At 36.3% G+C, this 27,752-nt stretch overlaps 1 protein-coding gene across 2 annotated transcripts in view; it reads left to right on the top strand.

Annotated features, from left to right (window-relative positions):
• The window catches only part of PLCE1 (phospholipase C epsilon 1), a 139,965-nt gene that overhangs the window by 65,708 nt on the left and 46,505 nt on the right, over positions 1-27,752 (top strand). For both annotated transcript variants that reach the window (XM_014875357.2, XM_088169126.1), the window contains exon 4: positions 22,531-22,847. In XM_014875357.2, coding sequence (XP_014730843.1) covers positions 22,531-22,847 — 317 coding nt within the window. The remainder of the gene's footprint in view (positions 1-22,530; positions 22,848-27,752) is intronic.

The raw sequence follows: 27,752 nt of genomic DNA, 5'->3' as shown, positions 1-27,752 counted from the left end.
GATTGGATTTACTCTAGTGGTCTAGTGATTTACTGTGCTGGTCTCTGGTGAGGAAGAGGTGTGCTGCAGCTTTAGGATATTGAAATTTTCTGGATGTGAAAGATTCTTGTTCATTTATATTGTGATGATGTATTGTATCTGAGAAACTGTAAGAGTCCTCTCTAAAAACATTTCTATTAAATGTTACTTGGTGATGTGACCGAGTCATTTGCATTAGCAAGGAACTCATGTGTATTCTGAATTCAGAGCTCTGGTCATCATTCATGGGTATGTACCTTTTGAAAAATTGTCCTGTCCATACAGATTGAAAAGAAGGTTATTTTCATCTGTCCAGCATCCTCTGTATGGCTGGATTTAACTTCAATAAGCTAACCTCATCTAAACCTGAGAAATTTTAATTCACATCAATAACTGTCATCAAATGCAATGGAGGATTTATCACAGGATACAGAATGTCGTGGGAGCACTTCACTCAGTAGCTGTTTGGAGGCATTGAAAAGGGAATATATTGATCCTGTTTTCCTTCAATAGCTGCTGTTTAACCCTTGCTGCCACTCACTCCCCTACAATGAGATGGGAAGAGAATCAGAAGGGTAACAGTGCAAAAATTCATTGAAAAAGTCAGTTGAAGAGAGTTTAATAGATAAAGTAAAAGCTGTGTGTGCAAGCAAAGCAAAATAAATTAATTCAATACCTGCCATGAGCAGGCAGGTGTTCAGCCCTTTCCATTAAAGTAGGGCTCTGTCACATATAATGACTTCTTGAGAAGACAGGCACTGTAACTCCAAATCAGCTCTCAACTAAAGAGTAAATATTACTGCATATCACCTGATTTTCAAGACAGTTCTTAAAAAGCTTCCAAAGCAGACGTAAATTTGTTTAATAGAACCAATCTATATCATGAAATCTTGAAAAGATCTCAGAGGCTTTGAATTTGTGTTTGGAGAACCTTTTCTGGACAAGACAGCATTCCACTACTTTTCTTTCAAAATGTTTGCAATTTTTGGAGACAAAGTTCAGCACTATCTTGCACAGTGTGTTAAAGAGGAGCCCATTACATTAATGGAGAGTGCCTTCACGATTCAAAAGGAAGACTTCTCAAAAAATTGTTACTCTCTTTAATTAGGGCTTTTATGTAATATCAGCCCAGGAAACAGGGATCCTGCAAACAGCAAGTCCCTAAAACTGGGATAGCCTTCTGGGTTTGTTCTCCCTAGCACTAAGCACTTTGTAAATTCTTTCTATTCAGTCCTTTAGGGGTTACTGAGTGACCTGAGAAATGAATCTTGCAATCCCAAACAGTCCAGCTCCAGGGAATACTTTCTAAGGTTTTGCTTGGTAGCTAAGGACCTTAAGTGCTCTGAGTCCCCAGGGCTAGGATGGTTTTGTGGGCAGATCAGCCAGTGTTGTTAGTTCCACAGAAGGCTTCCAAACATACCAGACCTTCTAAGCCAGAATTCCCAGTCACGTGGATCTGAGACTGAGAGTTTTCATGTAGGGCTTGCTGTGTAGGAGAATCATGCCTTGGGCTGGAGCAGGGTGACTGCAAGCCCTGCTCTCAGATGGCTCACAGAGCTGTCAGGCTCCCGACTGAGGGGCTGCCACTCTGGTCCCGGTAGCACAGGGACAGTCTGAGAGTGGGCTCCCGGGAACCACAGATGCCTGAAGTTCCCACAGCTGTGAGGTCAGTGACATTCACATCCTTGTCAGCATCTTTGTTGCTACACAGAACATAATTTTCACATATGAACACTGAAGACATTTAGGCTGCACTGTTTTAATACCACTCTATGTAACTCAGAGTTTTTGGTTAGAAAAAAATTTAAGTGTGTCTTTCAATGGGATTTGGATTGAAGCCTTGTTTTTTGCCTGTAGAAAGGAAATCCTGCTTCTCAGTCTGTTCTGTTTCTAACAAATTGATTGTTACAGAAGTTTGCTCATAGTTGTGAATGGGCCAGAACTTTCACTGGAATCATATTTGAAGGGCCAGTCATTGTCATAGTTCATATGATATTGACATTTTTATGCAGAAAGTGAAAAACATTGTGTCTTTCTTAAAGAAGGAGCTAGAGTAGGTGAAAATGTTTGTACTTTACATTTGATAAAGTTATCATTTGAAAGAAACATGTACTTTTCCCCTCACCCCAATTTAGTTCTGTTTGTAATCTAAGATAAAGGGAACGAAAAGAAAGAGGTGTCGGAAGATGGAGCAGACTGCAAACATTTTGTATCAGTATTCTTTTCACTTTAGCGTCTTCTAAAATGGATGAGTCTGATGCCATTCTCTGTGATATAAATCAGACTACATCTTCCAGAGAAAGCTCAACAGTACTTGTTAGACAGACAATAGCAGCTTTTGACCAAGAACATAAGGAAACTAATTTGTCATGAATATGGAGGCAGACTGCACTGATCTTAAGAAAAACTGCTTCATTCATCCCACAGAATTTAGTGATTGCCCTTTTTTTTTAAATCAGACTTTGCCATCTGCAAGACTGCACAGCAAACAGGTGCTCAAGTCTCTGTGTCTTTTCCCACTGCTATTTCTTGTACCCTTTTGCACAGTGTATTGTTACAATATTGGGAAAATTCCAGGATCCCTGAAGTTGGGGCAGTTGTCTGATAGCTATATGTCAGAGTCACGGGTGATAACAAGATTGATGTACATAGCTTTAGCTGATAGGTTGTGTTCGTGTGTGCATGTTTGTGCCCAAAGGTTCTTAAGATCGTCTAGAATGAGAGATAAAGCTGAAATTAAGACCTGAAAAGACGAAATATGTCTTAGGCTGACAGTCTGTGGTAAGATGCCTCAGGCAATGCACTGTAGGTGAGAAAATCAGATACTGGAGACAGGTCAGTCTGTATGTAGATAATGTGGCCTGAGGCAAGGGTGTGAGTCAGGAAACAAGGATTTCATGCCTGCTGTGTTGCCTCCAGGATGTAGGTCAGAAAGAGCAGGAACAAGTGCAGGTCATCGGGTTAGGAACAGAGAGGAGAGTGACATGGCAGGAGGCACAGATCAAGGCTGAGATATCAGGAAGGAGGAGAAAGATTTTGGAGGACAGCTGTAAGTCTAGGGACACATGGGACCGTCTGGAGCTGGCTACAATGATTGTCCCTGCAAACTGGCAGAGAAAGATCACTGAAGTCAGTCTCCTGGACCTGCCACTCTCTGGTCAGGCCTGGCTGCAGCCAGATTGATCATACCAAGGGTAGTGGGAGAAGGACTTAATGAGGATCCTTGACAACATTAATTTAACAAACACTTCTCTCAATCCAACATGTTTAATACATTATAGGCATGAAGATTTAAGTTCTGTTGGCATAGCTTGTCTTGTCCTTACAGTCCTATTTCCAGGGTCAATAAGGCATATTACTGCAAGATAGACAGATAATTGAAATAGGCAGAAGATTGAAGTAAACCAGTGTAAGTAATCTTATTAAAAGAATTTAAAATATTTTCATCTATAAAATTGCACCTTTGGCTCTAGTAGTTATCACACTCCAGGTACATGTCTTTATGGGTCTGGATATCCTAACCTGTGTACAGGGCTAAGCCATTCAGAAACAGAACTGAGTTTCAGCTGATTTTATGTAGGTTTTGGTTCCAATAATACTGTGTGACAGGTTTGGTATGCTATTGATCCTTTAACCTGTGTATCTGAACCTCAGCTTATTGCAATATTTTTGTTGGGAGTCTATAGCTGTTACTTCCATCACGAGAAGAAAGAAAAAAGAGTTCAAATATGTAGAATGAGCCTGTATTGTTAGAGGTTTGTTGTGAGGAAGGTAATAAAGGACATGCTAATGTCTGTGCATGAAGGCTGAGAGAGCAGAAGTTTGTGCAAAGTGATGTTAGTTTCAAAATCAATTTTTTTTTTTTTATGATGACTACTCTTCAGAAGAAAATTAAATGGGATTCTGAGTGCAGATAGTTAATCCCTGAACTGCTTATTATTGTTTATTATTTCAAAGGTCTGAACATTTCTTTGAATGGACCTTGTAAAAGTAGTGTCCATGGGAACTTTTAAAGTGTAGAATGGAACTTTTTCAGTATGTTTATGTTAGCATGTCAATCATGAGCAGAAAACCCCAAGGACTCAAGCAACAAGATGACTCAAAAGTCATCTCTTGAAGCTTTGGTTTTAGGAAACAAAGCAGAGAGAAAATCAAGTTTTGTAGGATGATGCTGTTTTATTTCTTTCCAGACACAAATTTTTTTTTATAAATTCTAAGAAATACTGTACAGTTTACTTAGCAGATCAAAGATTCACTTTTTTTTCTTTGTGTTTTCAGATATAGCTAGACTATAAAAGCAGACTAGCTTCTATAACTAATAAAAATACTTTAGTATTGACCCTATAATGATGAGAAATGTTTAATTTGATGGTTCATTCTGTATATTTGTAGTGAGCTATCATTAATAAAATTTATGTTTATAAATAAAATTAATTTTAAAGTTTTCTATTGCATTTCCCTGAGCATCCTTATGTTACCATATTTGACATGAATTTTTTGAAAATCTAAGTGTCCTAGTTTTCAGCTGAAGTTGGAAACGACACTAAATTGTCATTCTTCCAGTTAAGAAAGAATATGCCTGTATTGTCAATGAAAAAATAATGGTGTGTTGGCCAAGTCCCATGGTCGTTCCTTCTGTAGAGATTTTTCAGACAAGACGTATATTCACCGTATAAACAAAGTGTCTCTGAGTGTACTGCTCGCATTCCAGTTCTGCACAGACCTCTCTCAGACTTCCTGGGGAAATGGAGAAAGCTTTCTTGTGGCAGCATATTGGTTTTCAGTCTTGTGTATTCTAGCAAATTTCATAACTAACTTTTCAGTGATGTAGTCCTGCTGTAAAAGTGGTGTAAACTGTGTGTAGACAAGGGTAAGGTTAGAATGAAGAAAAGAAGTGATAAAAGTGGCAGAGCCAGATACTGACTATGGTTTCTACTTGCTTTCTGAACACAGATGGAATCTGAGGGCTATGCTGTCTTTTAAATTCCCCTTATTTGTAATTTCTTCATGGTTAATCGCATTTCTGGAAGCCTCACAGAGGTTTTCCTCTACTTTGCCTCTCAAAGAAACTTTTTTGGATGGTTGCCTAAGTCGTAGCCCTTTGTCCCATTAAAGCTAATGCTATTGCCTTTTACTAGAGTAGTTAGTGCAGGGAGCATAATAGCTGTAAAGGTAGGGCATTTGCTAATAAAGAAACTCAGATTGTGGTTTTTGTAATGCTTCAGATGAAGTTTCCTAAAACAAAAGTAATTCCATTTATTACTTTTTGGCCTGTTTAAACAACATTGATATAAATATAACTTGTACAAAAGCCTGAGTGTAGGGTAACTTATTTCTTAATATATTTAAAGACAAAAATCCAGCAGAATTAAAATCACTCTTGTTTATAACTCTACTGTCAAAATCAAATGCTTTTAGTCTTAGCAGGATGTATGCTCATCCTTAATTTCTAAACTTCCTTCCATTTGAATCCTAGTGTTTCAGCTTTTATCTGGGGAGGTGGGAAACCTGACCTTTCAGTGAGCCAGCCAAATGCATGTCTTCTTCATGGCTTACACAAGGCATGTCAGTTATGCATTTTGCCACAGTTTGTAGCTTTAAACTGAGCAGCTGTTGCCTGACTGTTAGTTTGGACAAGTGCAGCGTGGAGACTTTTTGTGAAAGTACCTGCTCTTCTGGCATTTTAGGAGGAATCTAAGATTCAATGGAAGGCACATTTGCTGGTAAGATTTGCCCTTCTGTGGCTCGTAGTACCCAGTTCTGATTACATATCGGGAGTTAAATCAACGTGATCGTTTTATTTCCAGGGAAGTAAATTGCGTGACGGTTTTCTAATCTTATGTTAGATCTGTAATGGCTGCATTTAATAATAGTGCTGTAAGGACTCAAACCTGTTTCTAGGTGGAAAATGAAGTAAGGATTTAATATAAGCAATATGAAATAATGTTGCAACTGTGTATTTTTGTATTTCAGCTTGTTTGAAATGGAATGCAATATTTCAAGTAATTTAGGCAAATTGCTTTGCATTTATTTGGTTCACATTGCAACTATTTTGATACTAAATTATGTTGTGGGACATTCCTTTGTTTCTTATTCTACAAAAAGCAACTGTCTGTTACAAAATTGCTGGACAGATATGAATTTCAGTACATTAAAAAGTACTAGAACAAGATAAGTATTTTTTTCCTAAAGTATATGAATTACTCAAATGTTACAACTTAGTAACAAGTTTTTGAATATAAATGCTCTGCTGCTTTTTTCTTTAGTGAACTTGTCTTCCTGGATCTTCACTATACAAGTTTATAACTTGCAACCAGTTTTTGTTTCATGGTTGCTTAAGGGAGTTTACTTTCTTTCATTTCTGACTGACACGTATGCATAATAGCATGTAAAAGCAATGTTTTGCTGCTAACTGGTCATAAGGAAACACCTCTATTTGCATGTTTTTGTAAAGTGGCATCTGTAACTTGAATGAAGGTTCATAATATTTTGCTCTGTGAAAGGAATGTCTTTTATGTGCTAACTCTCCCATTTCCCTAATCTGGCTGTTAGCTACAGGCTATGACAAACATTCACCATTCAAAGTGACAGTACCCACTGCAATAGGAAGGTTGTCTTGGTTGTCAACACCGTTATTCTCACCTCAGTGATTTAAACAGAACAGAAAAAAAGCACCCTGATACCAAGTTTATCTGTATTAATTGCAAAACGGTGGTTTTTTGATGTCTCTATTCAGTCAATGATAACAAATCTGAGATACCTAGAAGTATTACAAGAAAAGGAGTGAAATTTATTTTAGTTAATTTCAACTCAGACTCCACTCTGCCTTTTGGCTGTTTTGTAATGCTTTTAGCTTTGATTTGAGGCCAAATGGTGTAAGCATTTTTCTAATAATTAAGCTGATATGAGGATTTTTCTTAGGGCATAATTGGTTTAACTTTTATTTAAGAGGATTCATATTGTTTTCTAATGGTTAAGTATTTGCTTTTGAAATACTAGTTGTGTACATAAAGCATTGATGCATATTTTAGTAATTCTGAAATAAGTAATTTGCCAGGAAGATTTATCAACAAGCACAAATTGAATATGTTTCAAAGGAACAGTACAAGAGCTAGGATACAATTTGATGCTAAAATTGCCTTTAATTTTTTCTTGAGCTTAATTTTAAGGGCTTTGCACAACTCTACAGTAATTACATATTTTTGTCTGCATTTCCCATGGACTTAGTGTGACGGATTTCATGCACACTTTCAGATTTCTTTGTAAGTGTTGAGATCTTCTAGCAAAGGGATAGATCTGATGCTGTTGCATTAGGTCTCCTCTCCTTTGCCCCCATCAATGGGCCGGAGTGGTGTCTTCTGAGAGCATTTTTCTTTGAGGGTGGAAAAGAATTTCCAATCTGGAAAAGCTTTTGCTTCAAGTCCCTTTTATTATGTTACTGTTAGCTTTAGAGAAGACTTGATCTGGAGTTGTTCACTTGTATTTGCTTGTTCAAATTTAAATTGCAAAGTTCTGCAGAGAAACACACAGAATGATCCTGTGCAGGGCCAGGAGATGGACTAGATGATCCTTGTGGTCCTTTCCAACTCAGCATGTTCTGTGATTCTGTGAAAAAAATTTTTAACGTGGATATTTCCTTTTAAAAGCGTAACTTATTATAAAAATGATGATACTATTTTTTCAAATAAATTACTTTCCTTATGAGTTTCTAGAATTTTTAAGTTGTAATTCAGAAGAATTCAGATTTGAAACATCATTAATCTTTGGGACTTGATTCTGAAAATAGCTATACCTAAAAAGAAAGCTTTTGCCATATTTGCTTTGAAGAGTTAGTTCTATTTTTGTGTGGATGTAGGCACTTGGCTGATAAAATGTATTTTATCAGCATATTGTTGGGAAAGTAAGAAAGCTCATGGAATTGCAAAGCCTAATGTCAATGGAGACATTTAGCTGGTCTGACATCCTTCTAAGTTGTCTCTATTCTAAGCTCAGTAGTAGAAAGGCAACTGTGCTACTGTACAGCCTTCTGCAGAAGCCTGAGAACAATCATCCATCCACTTGTCCAGCTTTTCCAGTGGTCATTGACACTCCAAGATAAAGAAGGGTGGCACTTCTAGTTTGAGTTTGTCTGGCATCAAGGACCAACCATTTGTTCTTGGTATGCATTTTTTTTTTTTGCTGGATTTAATTATTTAAAATCTGATCTATTTCCCCAGTTGGAAGGTGCTTACATATCTACTACTGTCAAGTTTCCTCTCACCTTCACTTTATTGAACTGAAGTTATGCATTTCTGATCTAAATCTCTTTCTCTGGGTCTCACTATTCAAGTCTGGAATAATTTTATAGCTCTCTTTGCATACTCTGTGGTTTATCTGTGTCTTTAAAAGATATAAAAAAGATAACTGTGTATTATTGTTATCCTTATTTGGGCTGTTTTTGCCAGCCCCACCTGCTAGAAGCTCATAGAAAAAATTTGGTTTTAGGGTCCCATCTTATTTCGTCATAGCCGTTAACTTCAGGAAAGCAAAACTCCTTTTCATACACAGGATTTGCAGTTCTTATGTCTAGAATAGTTCCTATTTCCAATAGATCTATAAGGTATACACTAACTTGACTACTTGCTTTTCTATTAAAGTCAGATAAAATGCTTAACTGCCATGCAACAGTCCTGGAATAATTTGGGTTGGAAGGGACTGTCCTGGTCTTAAAGACAAATGTGCTTTATTTTCCTAGTCCTTTTATTTTCTTGCTATATAAACAATATTGTTGACATGGTTGGCCCTAACTCCATTTAAAACCTTATCTGCAGTAGCACCACAAGGACGGAAGAGAAGTGTTAATTTTTGCTACTTACTTTTACAGAAGGAATTAATTGCATTTGAAGCCTTCAGGTTAAGGGAGATTTCTTAAAATGTGAAGGAGGTACTAGTTTAGAGTTTGTTTTCAGATGGTAAAATCACTAGCTTTGAAAGCTTTCCTTTTAGGAAAGGACTGCAAACACCCTTTTCTAGTATAATCTGCTAAAGCTTAATGACAAAGACACAATTCATTAAGGAGTCTTGTGACTGTTTAGAACAGCTTTTATGTAGCAAGTGTATTAATCCTGTGAAAGCCAAATGTAATAAATACTTTCTTTTTCTTAGAAGATAACTAGTTTCAGCAGTATAATTTATATATAGCTATACTCTCTTTGCTTGAATACAGTCTTGCATAAATGTTTTTTATTTTATCTCATGATGCCCAAATGACATAAACTAAACAAAAACAATTATAGAAAATAGTTGCTTATATAGCTGCTTATTGCAGGGTTTAGGCTAAGGAGAATTATAGCAATTTACTGGTGAAGTTGTAAAAAAGCTTGCAAGGATAAGTAAGTACTTAGAGCATTTATATTTGAGAGAGGAAGAAGTAAGTAATATTGAGGCAAGTCATAGATGTTGAAATTGTTTAGATCTCTATTATAAAGTGAAGGTTGATTTAATACTTTGTGTAGTCTATTGTTTTACTTCTTTTGGCTTCCAGACATGTGCCTGCCCTGTTCTCTGCTGTCTGCTGTATTCCACTAATCCCTCTCTGGCTTAAACTCCTGCATTGTAGAAGAGATTTCAGTAATCACACAGGCTCCTCTATATAATTTTAAAACATACGAAAAGAAGAATCAAAATATTTTCAGCTTTGACTTTTTGGCAATTCTTGTTATTGTGATGAGTTTTTGTCATTAAGCTACATAATATTTTTGCTGTGTCAGTACTAAAGATTCTTTCTTGGACTTCAGAGTTTTATTAAGCACATCAGCATTTGCACTGGTAGCTCACCTGGCCATGTCTGTACTTCATGGCAGTCATGGCTCTCTCTGAAGTGGTGAGGTAGCCCACGATGTCATTGGTCCTTCAGTCCATGGTATAGCCACTGAAAGTATGTGATTGTGAATTTGATATGTTCTATGTCTGTGTAAGGACCTTGATTATATTGACCTGAGTTTTGCTGTGTATTTCTTTTCTTGGCTTTAAAATGCCTCTCAGCATCCTTTCAGTTGTGCTTCTGGCACAGCCTTTGTGATTCCAGAAACCTTGCTAAGAATAGCTGGCTAGTAGCAATGCTTCCTTAAAAGAAAAACTGGCATGATATAATACTTATATAACATCATAAATGTGACTTACTCTGATGGGAAGTTGTAAATTCATGTTAATCCCTTATAAAAATAGCATATGAATTTTCCTTAGCTTTCCATCAGCTTCCTCATGAGAAAAACCAGCTTGTTAAGGATGCAGGCTGTTACAATCCTTTCAAAAATTTTCTGATAATTGGCATAATTAGATGTTTGCATTGAAAGATACCTTTCAAAATTACCTTTTAAAATTTGGAAATTGCGTTCTAGAGTAAGGAATAGCTTCTTTCATTTAATTCTGTAAACTCATTACAGACTCCTTTTCTTCACTCAGTAAATTTAGCAATGGTAATTGGACTTTGCCAGGTATTGTACTACACTGGAAACTTGCATTGAAATTGCAAATAAGGAAAAAATGAGAGAGTAAGAGGTGCTATTGCTGCTATTCTAGGTAGAGAGATTGGTTTTACTCTCCCTGAATTATGGGAGGAAGTACTTTACAGAAGAAAAGAGCTGAATTACTTCCCTTCTGAAAAAAACCCCAAACCCAACAGCAAGGCAATAATTTTACTTTATTCCTCTGTAGTTACAGACTTTCCTTTTTCTTAGGCTGGTTTCCTCAGTTGTATTTTAACCCTACAGAAAAAATGCTAATTTGACGTGCTGTGCATCTACAATACATATTCACCAATGAGCTTGAGAAAAGACTGTGTCTGGGGAAGAGAAAAAGAACATAAACTAATCCACACTAAAATAAACAATAAACATCTATTAGGAAAGCCATCTGTGTTTTGCCTGCGCGGATCCCTTTGCATGTTGTGTGTTGTAGTTTCTATCCATGAAATGCTTTCCAGGTGAATTTGACTACCTGCATTGGCAGACTCCTCTGGAGGGTCCCACAGCTTTCATCTGCTGTGTGTCTCCAACTGCTTGTTTGTTTGGTATTGCAGAGTCTATGTGGCAGAAACATCTGATGATATGATTAATTTTTTTTCCCTTCCTTTAAAGGATCTGTTAAGTAACATACCTTTTGTCCCGAGAGCATTCAAGGATATAAGTATCCATATATAGATATAGATATCATATCCATATACAGCCCATAATACTGTATTTCTCAGAAATGGCTATTAATACTAGCTTTGAAGATAGTCCACTTTTAATTCCAACCACAAGGGAATGTATGTAAATAACATATAGAACACAGTAGTCCGAAATAATTCAGTTGGAAGGGACCTACAGATCGTCTAGTCCTACTGCAATAGCTAGCCTTAATTCTTTTAAGCTAAGACTTAAAAGATTGTTAATAAATAAGGATTACAGGAAGGGCATCAGCTGTGATTTTACCTCTGTGTTTCTGTGCAGTGTAAACAGGACACAGACCACATGATGTTTTGTAGGCAGATGCCTAAGGAGTAGCAGCACAGCTCTGGCTGTGTTGGGGCAGAGTGGAGGGAGCTGACCACAGTGACAGCGCTCTGCAGGACGTGCCACAAGAGCCATGGGTTTGCTGCATTCCCAGTGGCTGCAGGTCATCATCAGTTAATGACAAATTCATTTTCACATCTTGAACATCTCCCTGTCTTTTTGACCAGTTTCAGTCTTTTTTTTTTAGTATGTCTTAAAATACTTTAAAGACATTTCTTTAATAATTAAGTGCAAGTGCTGAATGGTTGTGAATTATGAGCATTAGCTTTGCCCTTCATCCTGTTAGATGTTAGTTCATAATTTTTCTCCATTTTTGGCAGCTTTTTCAATTAGTGCCCTTGGTTCACTCATTTATTCTTGCTTGAGAGAATCTTTTCATATTTTCCTCTACACTGTGAATTTTGAACCAGGAGGTATAATTACTGCAGTATTTCTTTTTAGCAGCATAGAACTCACTGTTCTTATTAACTCTTTTTTAAGTGTCTTTTTAAATGATGGTACTGTCTTTAACAGCACTTTGAAGGCCATATTGTTCTTATTAGGTTCTTCCTGCTGTACACTGCTGACACAAAACTAATATCTCAATGATTTTGTCGTGTTCCATTACAGGTTTTTGATTGATGCCTTAATATGTCATGCAGTTTTCTCTGATGTGTTTTAGGGCATTTCTATGTGTATGTTTTTGTTTAAATACAGGTATATTTCCTGGATTTTATTTTTGTTAGAAATCTAAAAATCTTGGATATCAAATTAAGTTATAGCTGCTGCAATAGATCTCCTATTCACAAGATGTTCCCATCATCGGAATATTCAGAGCACACAGTAGAGTCAGTAATCGAATCCTCACCAAAACTAAGTGGTGAAGGTGTAGATTCTATAGGTGCTTCACTTATGTAGAGGCTGTATTTATATTATTCAAAGTGTAATATAAAATAAGTGAAAAATATTCCTTAGCAGATAATACAAAGGTATTTTGTACACAGGTGCACAATCAACAGTATCTGCTGTTAGTGCTTCTATTCTCTATCCATTTTCTGTAAAATAGTTATGTAGAGGACAGATCTCAAACAAACTAATGTTAGGAACAGATTCTCTTTGGGTAACTGCTGAAAGCGAGCCAGAATGATGAAAACTCTGAAGTGATTGAACATTTTTCAAGTGTATTCAATTCCTTTAAAATTCTTTCACTGCTAAGCTTCAGGGCTTAAATCGGGAACATCTAATCAAGTGTTGTTTTTACTGGATGTGGCTTGGATTAATTTTGTTCCAGTAATCAGTAAGAATAATAACCAAAACACCTTAGGCAGCAGATTTGCCTGCCCTTTGGTCTATGTGGAAAATCGAGTAGCGTGTCTGGTGTGTGTGTGGAAAATCTGGTAGTGTGTCTCATGCACCTGATTGTGTTTCCTTTGAAGATTCAAAAAGCAAGAAAAATGAGTTTTACATGTTGTATACGTATCAGATCTTATTTAATTCTCATATCATTCTTTGATATAATTATACTTAAAATTAAGTTCTCTGATTGGCATTTAGTGTTCATCTTGTACCACTAACACCAATGGCAGTTTTAGTATTTGCTTCACTTGGTATGACACTGAAGCCATAGGAAACGTTCTTACCCTTTTTACCTTGAAGGACTATATTTAATGTTTGTTTTCCTAATTGAAACACTTTTCATTTGAATAGTTATTTGAACTTGGCCATTCCTGTGCAGTATTTGGGAAACTGGACCAGATAGGAACAGACCATCCCTCTTTCCCATCTATCCTTGAAGGGTCACTGTCATATATAATATGGTCTTCAGGATAAGACCAAAGTAAGATGATGCTTTTCACAAAATGTATTTATGAGGATCTTAAAGCCAAAAAATAGTTTAAATTTGTGTTTTTGGTAATATTTAAAGGCTATGCAGCTAGGTGCAAACTTCAACAGATCATTAATTAATGCAGGGATTGCTGATGTCAAAATCCAGAGCACTCAGGCTAGAAAGGAAAGCCTCAAGGCTGAGGTTCTGAAACACTGAAAATGCCTGTTGTTGCAGTTTTACAGTTATTTACTATATTATGAATGCTATATTTTGCTGCAGCTACAGTTTGTATACGCCTTGAAAATGAAAAAGTTTATAAAACAACAACAAAAAAGAAAATATAGAAAATCAGTATCATAAGCTCTTACTTTAATGGGTACCTAACTTTATATGCATCTTATTTTTAACATCCTTCTTTTCCATAGATGTGTGTATATGTATACTCAAGTTACATTTTTGTTGGCATTTTCTCCCATACTCCCATACTGATTTATGACAGAGTTCTTTAATTCTTAAAATTGAAAAGTTTCTGCATTACATAAATGGAAAAAAATAGAAATAAGATTAATTTTTACTGTCTTGATCAAAATACTCAAATATTGGAACCTGACTTGAGATTCTTGCACAGTGTCTATTAATGGATATTTCTTCATTGCAACATTAACTCAAAGTTGTATGCATTTTAATTTCATTTTGAACTGCAGCTTGTGCTTTGATTTTGGACTGGTTTGTATCAGTTTTGGGAGGTGAGGTTAAACCTTGAGTTCTGCTTTAACTCAAGCAGTAACAAGTTCATTTTGCAGTGAGAATTGTACAGTTCTTTTTCTACAACACTCTTTTTCTTCCAAAGTAAACTCATAAATCCTCCCTTTTGACCATTTTGTTCTTATGGGCTGGAATTTATCTGGTAATTTACACGTACATTTATTTAGCATTTGAACTTAACATTCCATATGCTATGCTGTATTTATATTCAGATCTTAAAAGGTTTTGAATACAGATGCTGCACAGAGAGCCCTCCTGCTGCTGTGTCGCTCAAGTCAAAATCCTGTTAGTCTGCCACTGCGACAGCCTTTAGGAGAAAGAGTTATGAAATATATGTGAAAGTGGAATATTTCTGAAATCATTCAGGAGTTTTGCAAAGGAGGGGATTCATTTGATGGGGTTTCATTGCAGGAAAAGAATGAAAAACCCGAAAACAAACCCGAAAACGCTTAAACAGCAAGTGTGTGGTATCGTCTTAACCTCTTCCCAGCCTTTCCACGTAGCTGTTATCTGTTTATATCTGTGATATAAAGGTGTAGATTTAGAAGATCAGTCATTATGGGCCAGAATCCCTTTACCCAGCCTTCCTGGTGATAGTTGCCTCTGAAGCAATGAAATCTTGTGTCTGGTCTTGCACAGCGCGTGCTGCAGCATGCCACTGCAAGACAGATGGCATGTTGGTATCAAACAGCTTTTGGGAGCTAATTTTCAGCCAGTCAACCAGACATTTACAGTCTATCTACCAAATTATAATTAAACCTTCTTCTGGCAGGTGTTCTGAAATCAGGATATAGTTTCATGAGTTACAGCAGTAGGTGAAGGCCCCTAAAATAGCAGGGCACAGGTGGCCCATTGCCATACATGTAGACTGGAAGCAGTAAAGCTGCTTTCTGACTAAACATGTAGATAGTGTAGATGGATCTCTTCAGACTTCTGGAAGCACTGCTGATTCATCTCTCCATAATATCTGTAAGTATGTCTATGTTCAGCCAAGCCCTATGTAACACAGGGTGTAACAGCCCTTTGTAACTGAGGTATCCATGTGTTATCCTGTTAGCCTCAGGGTCATTTGTTACAGCACTGCCTTCGAAACCTATTATTTCAGGTGCAGAAGAAATGTTTACTGACTGGGGCTAAAACACAAAAACCACTGTGATTCCTATGCAGATATTTTGGAGCCATTCCTAGTTGTACTTTTCTGCTTGAGGATGCGGTCTCAGCTCTTTTGCTAGCAGCCCTGAAAAAGGAAAGGAATTGGAAAATCAGCATCAAATTGGATAAATTTTGTGCTGACATCTTCTGATTTTGCAAAATCAAAATTAATGTTACGCTGCTACTCATTGTATATTTTTTCTTGGGAATTTACAGCCAGAAGAAAGAAAACCCAGTGGATCTATTTATTATGGACAGGTCTGTGATTGTTTTTATCAGCTGTAGCCAGTACCAGCCAACCTGCATACAAAGAGCAAATGGTTGGTTAAATGTGTTGGCAGTATATGGTAATTCAGAGACAAGCAGCCAAGTTCTCTTTTACTCTGCAAAATATTTCCATGAATGACTCAGTCTAGTGGAGTGGTAAAAGCCCTTGGATACACTTCCAGAAATCTGAGCAGCAGTGTGGATGTAATTACACAGGGCAGTGTACATGTTCACTGGGGATGATGGGAGGCAGGCATGGCAGTTAAGGTGAGGTGAAATCATGGTGATGCTTTGAATTGCTTTCATGCATTATGTCAGTGCTCAGATTTCACAGGATATTCTGAATTGGAAGGGACCTGGAAGGATCGAGTCCAGCTCTTAAGTGAATGGCCCATACAGGGATTGAACACACGACTTTGATGTTATTAGCACTTGCTCCAGCCTAGTGAGCTAATATCAGTGTATCTACCTTAGAACCAGGATCTTCTAATCCAGCCATAAACAGAATGTAAATAGGTTTTCAAACTCACGGGTAGGAACTTCTGAAAAATGTAAGGACTGCTATGTAACTGTTAACTGCTGATCATCTTTAAATCAACTTTGCATTCTGAATTAATGTTTTGTTGTGCATAGGTTTTACCCTGTAAAAATGTTTACCCAACTTTTTTTGTGATTAAAGAAAAAAAAATTGTTTTCCCTGCATGTGAATCTCAACTGTCGTAATAATGATGTCACTTTCTTTGGCAACTTAAATTTGTTTCAAGTCAGAAACTGTATAGGCAGGTTGTATCTCTAACTATACAATACTTTCACTTTTCTTTTTTCTTCTGAGATTTCACGTGATTGGTGCTACAATTGCAAAATTTTAAAAGTGTGTTCAGAGTCTGGTTTTCAAAACTCAACTCTTCGCCAGTTCCTAAAGCAAGAAGTGATTTTAGGAGTAAGTGACTGTTGTTACACACTCCATATCTTTCTTTTTGCTGAATTCCACTGTGCAGTCAGTTCATGAGTTAAGATTTTGTGGTATATAACATAATTTAATTCAGTTATACTTCAACATGCTAGTTGCCTTTTAAAAAAATCCTCCTCAGAGGTTTCATAAATCTGTTCAGCAATAAAATCTCAGCCTCACTAGAAATATCTGTGTTACAGTTTCAGAGTGTTCTATTTCCAGCAAAATTATTTTCTACTAGTGATTTCTACCTTTTTCCTTTTCTCTTTGTACTATATAAACTATTGCTTTTTTCACCTGGCCCAATGTGGTAACTTGCTGCTGCTCCCCAAGAGAAGGTCACCCTCTCCAATGCCTTGCTATTACTATGATTGAATTAAACTCAAAGCAGGCTTTCCTGAACTAGCTGTGAAGTTTGCTGTTTCTATTCCAAACCTGAAAAGGATCCTGTGCCCTCAGAGTACATTAGTAATGTTACTTGGTCTAATAAAAATATTTTTTTTCTACAGACCCTAGCTCATCTTCTTTTCTTCAGGTTATCTCTGTATCTTCTGCTTGCTGATGCTCAGGTCGTAATGAGCTCCAGTTTTATTTAGTGCAAGTACCCGGTAGATCAGAGATCCCCTGCTAATAATAATTTCCAATGCATGCTGATAGGCAGTTTTAAGAGGTAGCCCATATTGTTAGATTCAGGTATATGGAGAGAGAACCTTGTGTCTTCTTATTCTTTGATTACTTGACTCATAAGCCAATATGAAGACAAAAGAGATCTATTGATTTCAGTGGTTTCTACAGTGAAATTAAATTTGAACTTGATCCTGTTCTGTGTCAAGCTTCCCACTAAGTTAAATATCAAGCTCTTTAATACTGGAGTGAGTTGTTTGCAGTCAAAATTGATAACGGTGATTTCATTAAGGGAGGGAGAGATATTTTTAATTAGATAGAACAGAAACAGGAAATTAACAAAAGCTTGTTGGTTTGGTTATTACGGTACCGAGATATCTTGCATCCAAGGAACGGTAAAAGGATGCTATCCCAGTTATGCTGATCTGTCCTGGAAGCTGGTGTTCAATTACACTGCTGTATATTACATAGGTGTCTTCTGCTTAGGGGAACTTTTATTGTATTTTTCCTCTTTTTTGAACAGAACAGTTCTACATTTTATATATTGACAGCTATTCATCTGTGACTATTTTAATTTTATTTTTCTGTGGTCAGTTTTTTTCTCACTGTACACATAATCCATATGTTCTCTTAAAGCATATGAACAGTTTGGAGGATTTCTGTAGCATAGCTTACTAAAAAGGTTTCTATTATAATCCATTTATTGCACACATTTTAATACCAGCAGAGGAAAATGTTCCTCCAAGATTTCTCTGTACTTTCAGTTACATTAGTATAATGTCGTGGAAGCAAAGTCTATTATCGAAAAACCATCTAAGTTAAAAGATATTAGAGTAGGTCGAGTAATTACTTTTATTCTTACAGCTATTGAAATCCATTTTTTGCTTTAGAAATTTATCACACATATTTATAGAATATAATCACAAGATCTTTGCCAGCAGCCTTTCAGAGAGTGAGCATGTTGTTAGTGATTATAATTTTCACTTTACTGCTTTAAAACTGTTTTTTTGAATGCAGAGAGAGAATACTTTTTTTAATCAAAGTAAATGTAGAAAGAAAAGGACCTAAAAATAGAACCAGAATAATAAAAGACAGAAATCCAGTTATTGAATCTTTCAGTTCATCAAACTTCGTTGAAAGTAGATTTTCATATTCTAGGCAGGCTTATTCTTTTGAGATTGCATTCATTTAAAAAATGTAGTCACTTTTCTCTGGCACTCTGTATTTTTCTCCCATTCTTAAAAAGATTATTCTTTTGTTAGAGAAGAAGAGACCTCTTTGTTCCCATGGGCATCAGCAATGATTAAGTCAGTCCACATATCTTTTGTTAAAGCTAAACAGAGGTTATCTTGTTTTGATTAATAAAATCAATACTTGCTATGTTAGAGATTATCTGCTTCAGCTGTTTATCAGTGGGATAAGCAAAGCTATCAATTTTGGCTTTAGGCAACTCGCAAGTGAATAGTCTGGGTCCTCATTTTCTTGTAGTATTTTTAGCATTGACTTCTGGTAGAACACAAAAACCCAGTTTCATTTACTGCAGCAGCAGCAGCTAATTTTAGTGAGGATTGTTCTTGCCTTAACTGTAAAAAACCTACGGTACTTTTGGTCTGAAAGCAGTTCCATTCTGCAAATTACTCTAAGGACCTGGCCGTTCTTTGAAATGCAGAAAGATACTATGGGTTTCCTGAAGAACATAAACTGACAACACAAAGCTGGAGGATTTGTATATTAGACTGGATAAGGAGTTTTATAGCAGAAACAGATCTGTTCCTAGAGTGAAAGATGGTCGAAGTCTGAAGCGTACACACACAAAAAACTGAAAAGATAGTCCAGGAAAAAAAACTAGTTTAACACAGGCAAAGAGACAGAAAAAGGAATAGACCTTCATGCAGAGTGTAAATCATGGAAAGTGGTGAAGTTGAGAATAAGGATCCTGGATTTTCTGTGATAAAACACAGAAGACTGGAATGAGGAAAGATAAAATATCTGAATCTGGAGACGTAAATTATGCCAACAGCCAAGACTTGCAAAGATGTGAATTATGGAAGAATTAAATATTTATAGGTGTAGAAAAAGTCAACAGAAATAAGTTATTCTACTTACTTAGATAAGTTATTTCTACTTCTTCAGTATTTATAGCCATACTTTAGCCATGAGCTGTGTGCCTTCAGTTTCTGTTTAGTGTGTGTTCCTCTCCTTGGATATCAGCTGCATTTTTGCTGCAGCAGCCTATACCATGGGCTCTTACATTACAGAGAGGATTTACATAAATTTCTTCCAGTTTAATGAAGAACTGAGAAATGCTAGTTTGAAATTCAGTGTTTTGAATCAGGAAGTGTTTTATTTATTTTCGGTCTTCTTCCAAATCCAGCAATACTAGTGGCTGCTCTTGAATCATCTTGGCTTAGCTTCCGTGAAAAGATTTTCTTTTTCACAGCTTCATTTTTCTGTTAGAGTGAAGCTGGGTTGTGAACATTTAATTGTGAAAGATGATAGTTCCATTAAAGGTAGTTCCGTTAAAGGCATTCAAAATCCCTGCACTAGCTTTCTGCTGGATTTGATCAATGGGCAGTCAGTGAATAGTGAAATCCAGTTGTAAGGAGATATTTATTCCTGGTGGTTTCTGGCAGTACAGAGATTTGCTTTAGAGCCAGCCTTAGCTATGGTCACTTTGTGGTGTTAAGCCTTGTTCTTATATGTGAGAGGTTGTGGAGCCTGAAGGGTGGTTATACTGAGGCAAGGTAATGTGCAAAAGAGCATGATCAGTGCTCTAGCCTATTGCAAATTCAGTGTCAACTTTTGCCAGGTTTTGAGGTCTTTGTGTATAGTGTAGTTGGTACTGTGACAGAGAAGGTGAATTATTAAGAATGCACCTTTAAATCTCATCAGCAAGCAGTGCCTTGCAGAACAGCTCATCTTCACTCTTATGTTATCTCTCTTTCATCAGTCAGTAGGCACTCCTTATAGAGTTATATCTTCCTTGCAGAGTTATATCTTCCTTTCCTGCCATATTGACAGCAATAGGGTGTTTACATCTGTACTTACCAAATAATGTTGGATTTGCAAAGCACCAGTATCACTGTGGCATTGCAGTGTCTGTAGTACTTGCTCCCTGTCTCCTGTGGTATGGGATCACCTGCAGCCAAGCCATGATCTGAGCTGTCTGGGCCAACTGTCCTTTCCTGACCTCAGTGCTTATTGCAAAGACTGGATGTTTCTGACAGCTACAGCTTTTTATCAATTGGGATGTGCTAGTTGCCTTCTGGGATTGCATCTTCTGGTGCAGCTTTGTCTGAAAAGGATCCACTTTCTTTGCACTAAGACTAAATTGAAGCACAATAAGTGAGGATGCTTCGGAGATTCACTTCAGAAATCCATTTGGGATCTAAAATAAATGTACAATATAGAGACGACCAAACATCCTCAGTTTCAGTGGTGAGACACGGGAGGCTGGTGCAGGCTGTATTTTCTCTGCCTCGAGTGGGAAGAGCTGTCATGCATGCGGAGTCAGTGAGGCATTGTGACTTCTAGAGAGCAAATAGGTGCTGGTGGGTGTTTGTGAGATGCCTTCCATATCATCCTCTTACTGAGATAATGCTGGTTGTGACAGTTCAGTCCATATATGTAAAGCATATGTAAATACATAATCCTTCTAATATAAAATGAATGTTGTATATTGCATTGTTTTTATTTTGGCATAAGCTTCTTTGGCATAAGTGTTCTGTTGCAAAGTCAAGAACAGTGCACATGAGCTTTTGGTGCTTTTTATTAGAAAACCTCTCAGAACAGTTCCGTGCATGAAACAGAATTGAAGTGTCACATGGAATTGAAGCAAACATAGCTGAAAGGGAGCCCAGAATCTCACTGCACTCCACCTGTTACCCAAACCAGCAGTGACACATCAGTGGTGTTCTTAACTGGCCTTTCCCCCTCAGTCTTTCCTGCAGGTGTTCAATGACAGAGATTTCTCAGTATCTACAGATATTGTGTGGCACTTCATCATTAGCACTGAAGTTACATGTGTTCACCATTATATTACCAATATACTGCTTGTTGCAAATTACACCCATTACTTTTTTTGCTTGCTAGTCTAGACAGAAACAATTTGTCTTTGTTCTTTCAGAAGTCTCTTCTGTATTGGAACATTTCTCAATAGGTTCTGTTAGCCCAAAGACTTTATTTAGGGCTACTGCGATTTATCATTTGACTTTCAGTAGAATTAAGAATATTCAGAAAAGCCAATTTTCTATCTTTTTAACTTCCCTCTTATTAATAATAGCTTGCAGAAAATGACTAAGAGTGGAAAACTCATGTAGCATATTTTATGCTTATTGTAAGTGGTGAAATTTTATTCAGCCATTATGAATTTGTTTTTTTTCTTTTTTAGAGGAAAAAAAGGACATTTGCTCCCTTTGTCAAATGAGAGCTTATATATATTTAAAAATTGGGTCAGAGATAGATTTAGGGTGTGCTTCCATTATGTTTGGAGAAAATCTCGGAAGATATTTCATGAAACAATGCAAAAAAAATAAACTCTTTTTTCTGAGAATGGGGAAGGGTATGTAATATGCCGCTATGAATGTTTTTACATTTTAGTAATTCTTGAAAAATTGTTCAGAGAACCCATTCTAAACTTATCTAGTAAGAAGACTCACTCACTATTTTGGAATCATTGTGTTGATGTTTCATGCTTCCCACACGATCTTAGAAAGCTTGCCTTCTTCCTTCTTAGGAAAAGTTTTATTTTTCAAGAGATATCACTGCTGGGATATTATAAAACTACCATGAATGTTTTATGTTAACGAATAAAACATGCATACTCCCAAATATATGCATTTTCTGAGAGGAATGAAAAATATTTTGTAGCCTTAGACATTTGGTTTCACAATGCAACAAGCTCACATACAATTTATCTTGTAACAAGTGGATTATGAAAAAAAGTGCTGATGCACATGGGTTTTAAATTATCATTATACATTATTTCTGTTAGGAATAGGATCTCAGTGCCCCAGTCAAGGCCTCAGACTGCTTTGCACCATGGCTGTTATTTGGAGGCAAAGCAGAGGCAGACTCTGCCATATGACCCTTTTATTTGAGGCTGTGACAAGGCCGTGAGTGCTGGAAAGTGTTTGGATGTTTCTGGAAGCAAGAGTGTTTTGGCAGGTGGCTTTACAATCTCCTAACTCTAGTTGCCCTCTCTCTAGCCAACACGAGATATAAAGGCAAGCAGAAAAACTCCACATAAAAGAACATATTATGTTGTTTAAAGTATTTAGAATATAGTGCATGGCTGAGTAAATGAATGAGCAGTTTAACAAAACCAAAATACCAAGTCATCTTGCTCTTGCACAGCACAATCCAAGCGTTAAAGGCAAAGCCTGATGAATTTTTTTTTTGTTTTGTTCTAGAACGCCAAGCGTGTACATCTATGGCGGGCTCCGGCGTCCTTGCCTCCAGCGTGGCCGGTATCAGCAGGGAGCTGATGGAACTGCAGCACCTCATCCAGTTCCCAGAGGAGGTGGCCAGCATTCTGACCGAGCAGGAGCAGGAGCTCTACCGCAAAGTCTTACCCATCGACTACCTCTGCTTTCTCACCAGGGATTTGGGTAACGCTGAGTGTCAAAGCAAGCTGCCATCTATTAAGGCATCCATATCTGCTACTATTCTTTCTTCTCCCAATGGTGAACATAATGCTGTAGAAGATCTTGTGACAAGGTTTAATGAGGTAAAACAAAAGTTTTGAATTGCTTTTCTTAAGGGTTATTACCTGATGTGTGGGCTGGTTATTTCCTTTATCTCTTAGAGCTGAATTTAGCTGTAACAACGAATTTTTAAAATAAAAGTTAAGATGACCAGCGATTTAGCTAAATAAGTTGCACTGAATTTAATAGGAGCTATGTGACCAATGTTCTCATATGAATGAGAACCAATGTGAGATTGGGAAACAGTGGCCTAACCTTTTCATGCGCATTGAAAAGTAAACATGAAGAAAAAAATTACAGACTTCTAATTCTTTGTATTTATACTGACAGTATGGAGTACAGTTTCAGTCAGTTTATTATTTTGTTTAGGTGTGGGAGTTCTATTTATTTGTTTTGGACTTTTGTAGACTAAGCATGATCTTAGGAGTCAACACAGAAGTATTATAATTTAGAATTTTCTGTATTTTCTGTAATATAACTACACTAATCTGCATTATTTATTGAATCACTGTGTGTGTCTTGAGCATTGTTATACAAAAAAGTGTTACTTGGCATGAGATTTTCACAAGGCAAATGTTGAGTTCTTTAGTGAGATTTTACTTTGTTTTTAGGAAGGTGGTCTTCTGAGGAGTTTAATAGAAAATTGATTAAGGACTGAGAAAAGGGTAAAAAAAATCCACCCAAAACCCCAACCCAAATCAAAATCAAACCACTTAAATTAAACTCATGTTTTAGCTGCAGAAACATGGAACAGTTGTTTCTTCTTTTGGTCGGATAAACTATTTGCAGTGTTAGCAGTTATCAGTTTCTAGAATTGTAGAAGTGGAATAAAGTGAAGATAAAGTTGACTTAATGCTTTTTTAGTTTGCTATCCACTGCATTCTTATGGTGGCTGAGATGAAAATCATGCAGGTAACAAAAAAAACCAGCATAAAATTAAGTAAATATAGAAGAACATGTATTAACCTCCAGTGAACTTCCTGTGTGCTGGGCAAAGAAGTATCAGTGAGTGAATATTTAGCATGTTTCAAAGCATTCCTTATTCTTGCATGTTACTGAGATTTAGCAACTAAAATAGGGCAAATATATTGTCTTCTCTCACCTCATTCAATTGTGGGAACATGCATAAAAGTTGCAACTACAATATTCAGTCTTGAAACAGAGCCTAAAAATAGTTTAAATAATCTGCAGTAGCAATACTCAAGAAGACGCTGTGGCTGGTGTGTCTGGAGAGGTGCTGGCCCAGCTGGGGCCCTCCTTCCTCTGGGGCTTCTCTTACAGTGGTCACCAGCTGAGCCAGGGGAGACGAGGTGCACTGGCCAAGCTGGGCTACAGCCTGGTGAGGCACAATGCCAGGGCAGTTTCTTGAGGACATGTTGCCATCAGCTGTACAAATTAGACTGACCTTGATTGTGTTCTGTCATTGAAGGGTCATAGGATTGAAAAGCAAGCAGGTCCTGAAGAAGTTTTGTCAGAAATGACTGAGTCTGTTCCATACCAATGACGATTTTAGCATTAAAGTTGCCTTTTGATAAAATAGTCAGCATTATCTTTTAGTCTTAGAGATTTGTGACTTTGCAGTTTTTGTTGTCTAGAGTTCCTTGTTTGGTAACGGTACAGGATAGTTTTTTATATAATTTGAATTAATTCCCAAATAGTCAGTACACAGATTCTTTGCTGTTTCGTGCAATAGATTATTTGAAGTATAATCTGGAATAACTTTTTAAAAACATAGATGTTATATGTTTAAATGGAGTTATTGTACAATATTTACTGGTTGTAATAAATTACTGTTTTGCTATATGCTTTATCTTGTTGTGGAGTATATCAGTTGCCATAGCCAATCACAAGCATGAACTCTCAAAATGCCTTTGTTTATAAATGGAAAGAAAATTCTTGTACAAAGAGTCATGATTTTGTTGGCAAACTCAGTGAGCACTTGCTGATTTTTTTGGCATTGCCTATAGAAATACTGAAGTGTATTTATAATGTGGGAGCCAAAATTACTTTTAGGATGACAGGCTTCTGATACATGATGGGGAAAAACAATTCCATGTCATTGTTCTGTTAAATAACAATTATATTATTTAGAGTATTTTTTATAAAGCAGTATACTTTTTAGTATTTTTTCTGATGATACATATTAAGCAGGAACACCTTATAATACTTGTGTAAAATGACAGTCAATCCTGAAGATTTTGGCTACATGCATTCATTATCACCAGCTGTAAATAAAGCCTATAGTCTTTAAGGTTTGATTAAAAATATGATTGCATAATAGTGGAGCCTTGGGCACAACACGTACTCATCGGTGAGACACAGCTCATACTTCATTTGCTGCTAATAATATCCAATTGATCTTAGAGTCTCGTCAGAGCAAGACTGTACACCAAGCTAAAGACAGATATTCTTTCCTGTTACTAAATGTAATTAAAAGCTGATTCTGAATTAGTGACTAGTGTAGGAAGATCTGAGTGAAATACAGTAACATCTACCTTTACAAAACTATTGGCTCTAAGTCTCTAAGACCATTCACTTTATAGTAGTAGTAATATATTTTTCTGCTCTGATGGAGCTCTGACCGTAAGAAGTTTAGTTTTCAAGGACATAAAACTGTAGGAAGAAACTGTTGAGATTCTGCAGATTTAGCAGAGCCCTGGCAGCTGGGAAGTTAGGAAAATGGTATCTACGTGTGTTTTAGGACCCTAACAACCATAACATACTTTTTTGCCATCTCTCCTTGTTGCCTAATGTGCCTTTCTCTTAATTTAGTTCTTTTCTCTGATTCTTGTTTGACATGAGTTCACCCTTCTTCTTTACGTGGAGTGACATGTGCTCCTTCCTCAGTGTCATGTGCCACAGTCTTCCAGGGATTCTGTTTCTTTTTCTGTCCCTTTGCCTCCCCACGCTCTTGCACCTTTATGACTGACTCCCAGCCACTCTTCTGCCTGTCACCAGCACAGGCACAGCAACCACAGAGACACAAGCACAATGTACACGTTATAAACATTTATGTTTATGTAAACATTTAAAATCATTTCAATCATTGCTTTATATAAACATGAAGAGTCTCTTGTAACTTGATCTTTGTGGCTTAAGCTTCAAGTAAAAGAAAACCAATAAAACCTTAAAAATCTGAAATATTTATTTTTCCATACTGAGATACGTGTACAGAGCAATTGTGAGTTCTTAGATTGAAAGTTGCACCAGATTAGATGATCGTTCAGACAGCTGACTGAAGGTAGTCCCACTACTAAATTGAAAATGCAAAATAAGAAGTGAAATGCATAAGGTGATTTTTTGGAAAGATATGGTTGCCAAAAAATAAGCTAAAAAGGTAAAAAAATTTGAACAGTGTTAGTATGACCCTGCTACTGGAATGGGTTCATCGCTCACTAAATCGTTCTTAAAATCAGTAAAGTTAATTAAAATATGGTTACTTAGGATAGTTAGTGATGCTAGATTTATTTTTAATGGTTAAATTTTGACGATTTTTTAATTGTTCATTCAAAATACAAATTTAAACCTCACTAGCAAAACAGAGACATATTATTTTACTGAAATAATGGAATGTAAATAAATATTGTACTCTGTCTCTTAGTTCAGCATTTTTTTGCAATGCCTAAATGGGTTTGCATAATGCTTTTAAAAAGATTGTGTTTGTACAAATATCAAACTCTTTCCAGTCCTTGTTTGGAATAGTGTTTAATCAGATTTAAAATGGTAAATGTTCTCTGTAAGGTTATATAATTTCACAAAAGCATGTAAAGTAAACCATCTGTTCATAAGATGTGCAATTTAAAATATTCTGATTTTTAAAATGCATCTGAAAATTATTTTGCATGTTATACCAAGAATCAAAAAAAATTAATAATTAAACCTCAATTAAAACCATATAAAAAATACCAGCTCTGTTCTATACACGTAAATGTGTATAAATATATACACATATATTTATCAGTATGAACTGACAGGTTTGTGCACAGTTAGCAGTGCAGAGGAACTCACTGCAGGCAGATATTAGTGCTAATTCTGCATACTGATAGTGGTTTTTAATTATTGTTTTTAAAGGGAGAAAATGGACTATCTTGATACACTTAGAATTCTACTTTTAAACTAATGTTTTTCCCTCTTGCCATAATTACCATATGATATCTGATGAAGGTTATTTTTCATGTTCTTCAGATTCTACTCAAATTTCTTGAGTTTTATCAAACAAAATTACTGAAACAGCTTGGTTAAATGGGTTTTAGATTGCCGTGCTTATCCTTTGGATACCTTAAAAATCATCTTGTTTTGTATGCAGAGACTTTTTATACACGTACTTTATTTTTTCAGTATTAAAGTTTCTTTCTTTCTTACTCCAGAGTAGGCAGTATTTAAATCAGCTATAATTTGTCATAGAAGGATATCCATGGCTAATTTATGGTAGGAGTTAAAGAAGGTATGCACTATAATCTTACCTTGTGGTAAACCAGAAGATTTTGTTTTACTTGCTAGCAATGGTAATTGTTAAACTCCAGGCAGGCAGCTGTGTTTGGTAATTTCACCTCTGAAAGCTGCATCTCTCAAGTACTATGAAGTTCCTAAAAATGTAATATAAATATAGAAGACATAATTTCTTCCATCTAGCATCACCCACTGAAGTATGTAGCTTGGGAATTGCTGTAAAAAGTTTTACAAACTGAAGCACTGGCAAAATGAGTGTAAAACACTACAGATGATAAAACACTGCACATTGCAAGTGGAAATTGAAAATTATTTCTTCCCTCAATAGCACCAATACATTGAGGTTCTCATAAAAATATAAAAAATCAATTAATTGCCATTTTAAAAAAATCACATAATACATTCTCTAGGAGCTATATAGAGGATAATAAAGAATTTATATATATATATAAATATAAATGAATATATATGTTTGTGTA

The sequence above is a fragment of the Sturnus vulgaris genome, chromosome 8, assembly GCF_052056855.1.
Source record: "Sturnus vulgaris isolate bStuVul1 chromosome 8, bStuVul1.hap1, whole genome shotgun sequence".
In the NCBI taxonomy this organism is placed as follows: Eukaryota; Metazoa; Chordata; class Aves; order Passeriformes; family Sturnidae; genus Sturnus; species Sturnus vulgaris.
The sequence above is the reverse complement of the archived record's forward strand: the minus strand, read 5'-3'. Positions and strand labels throughout refer to the sequence as shown.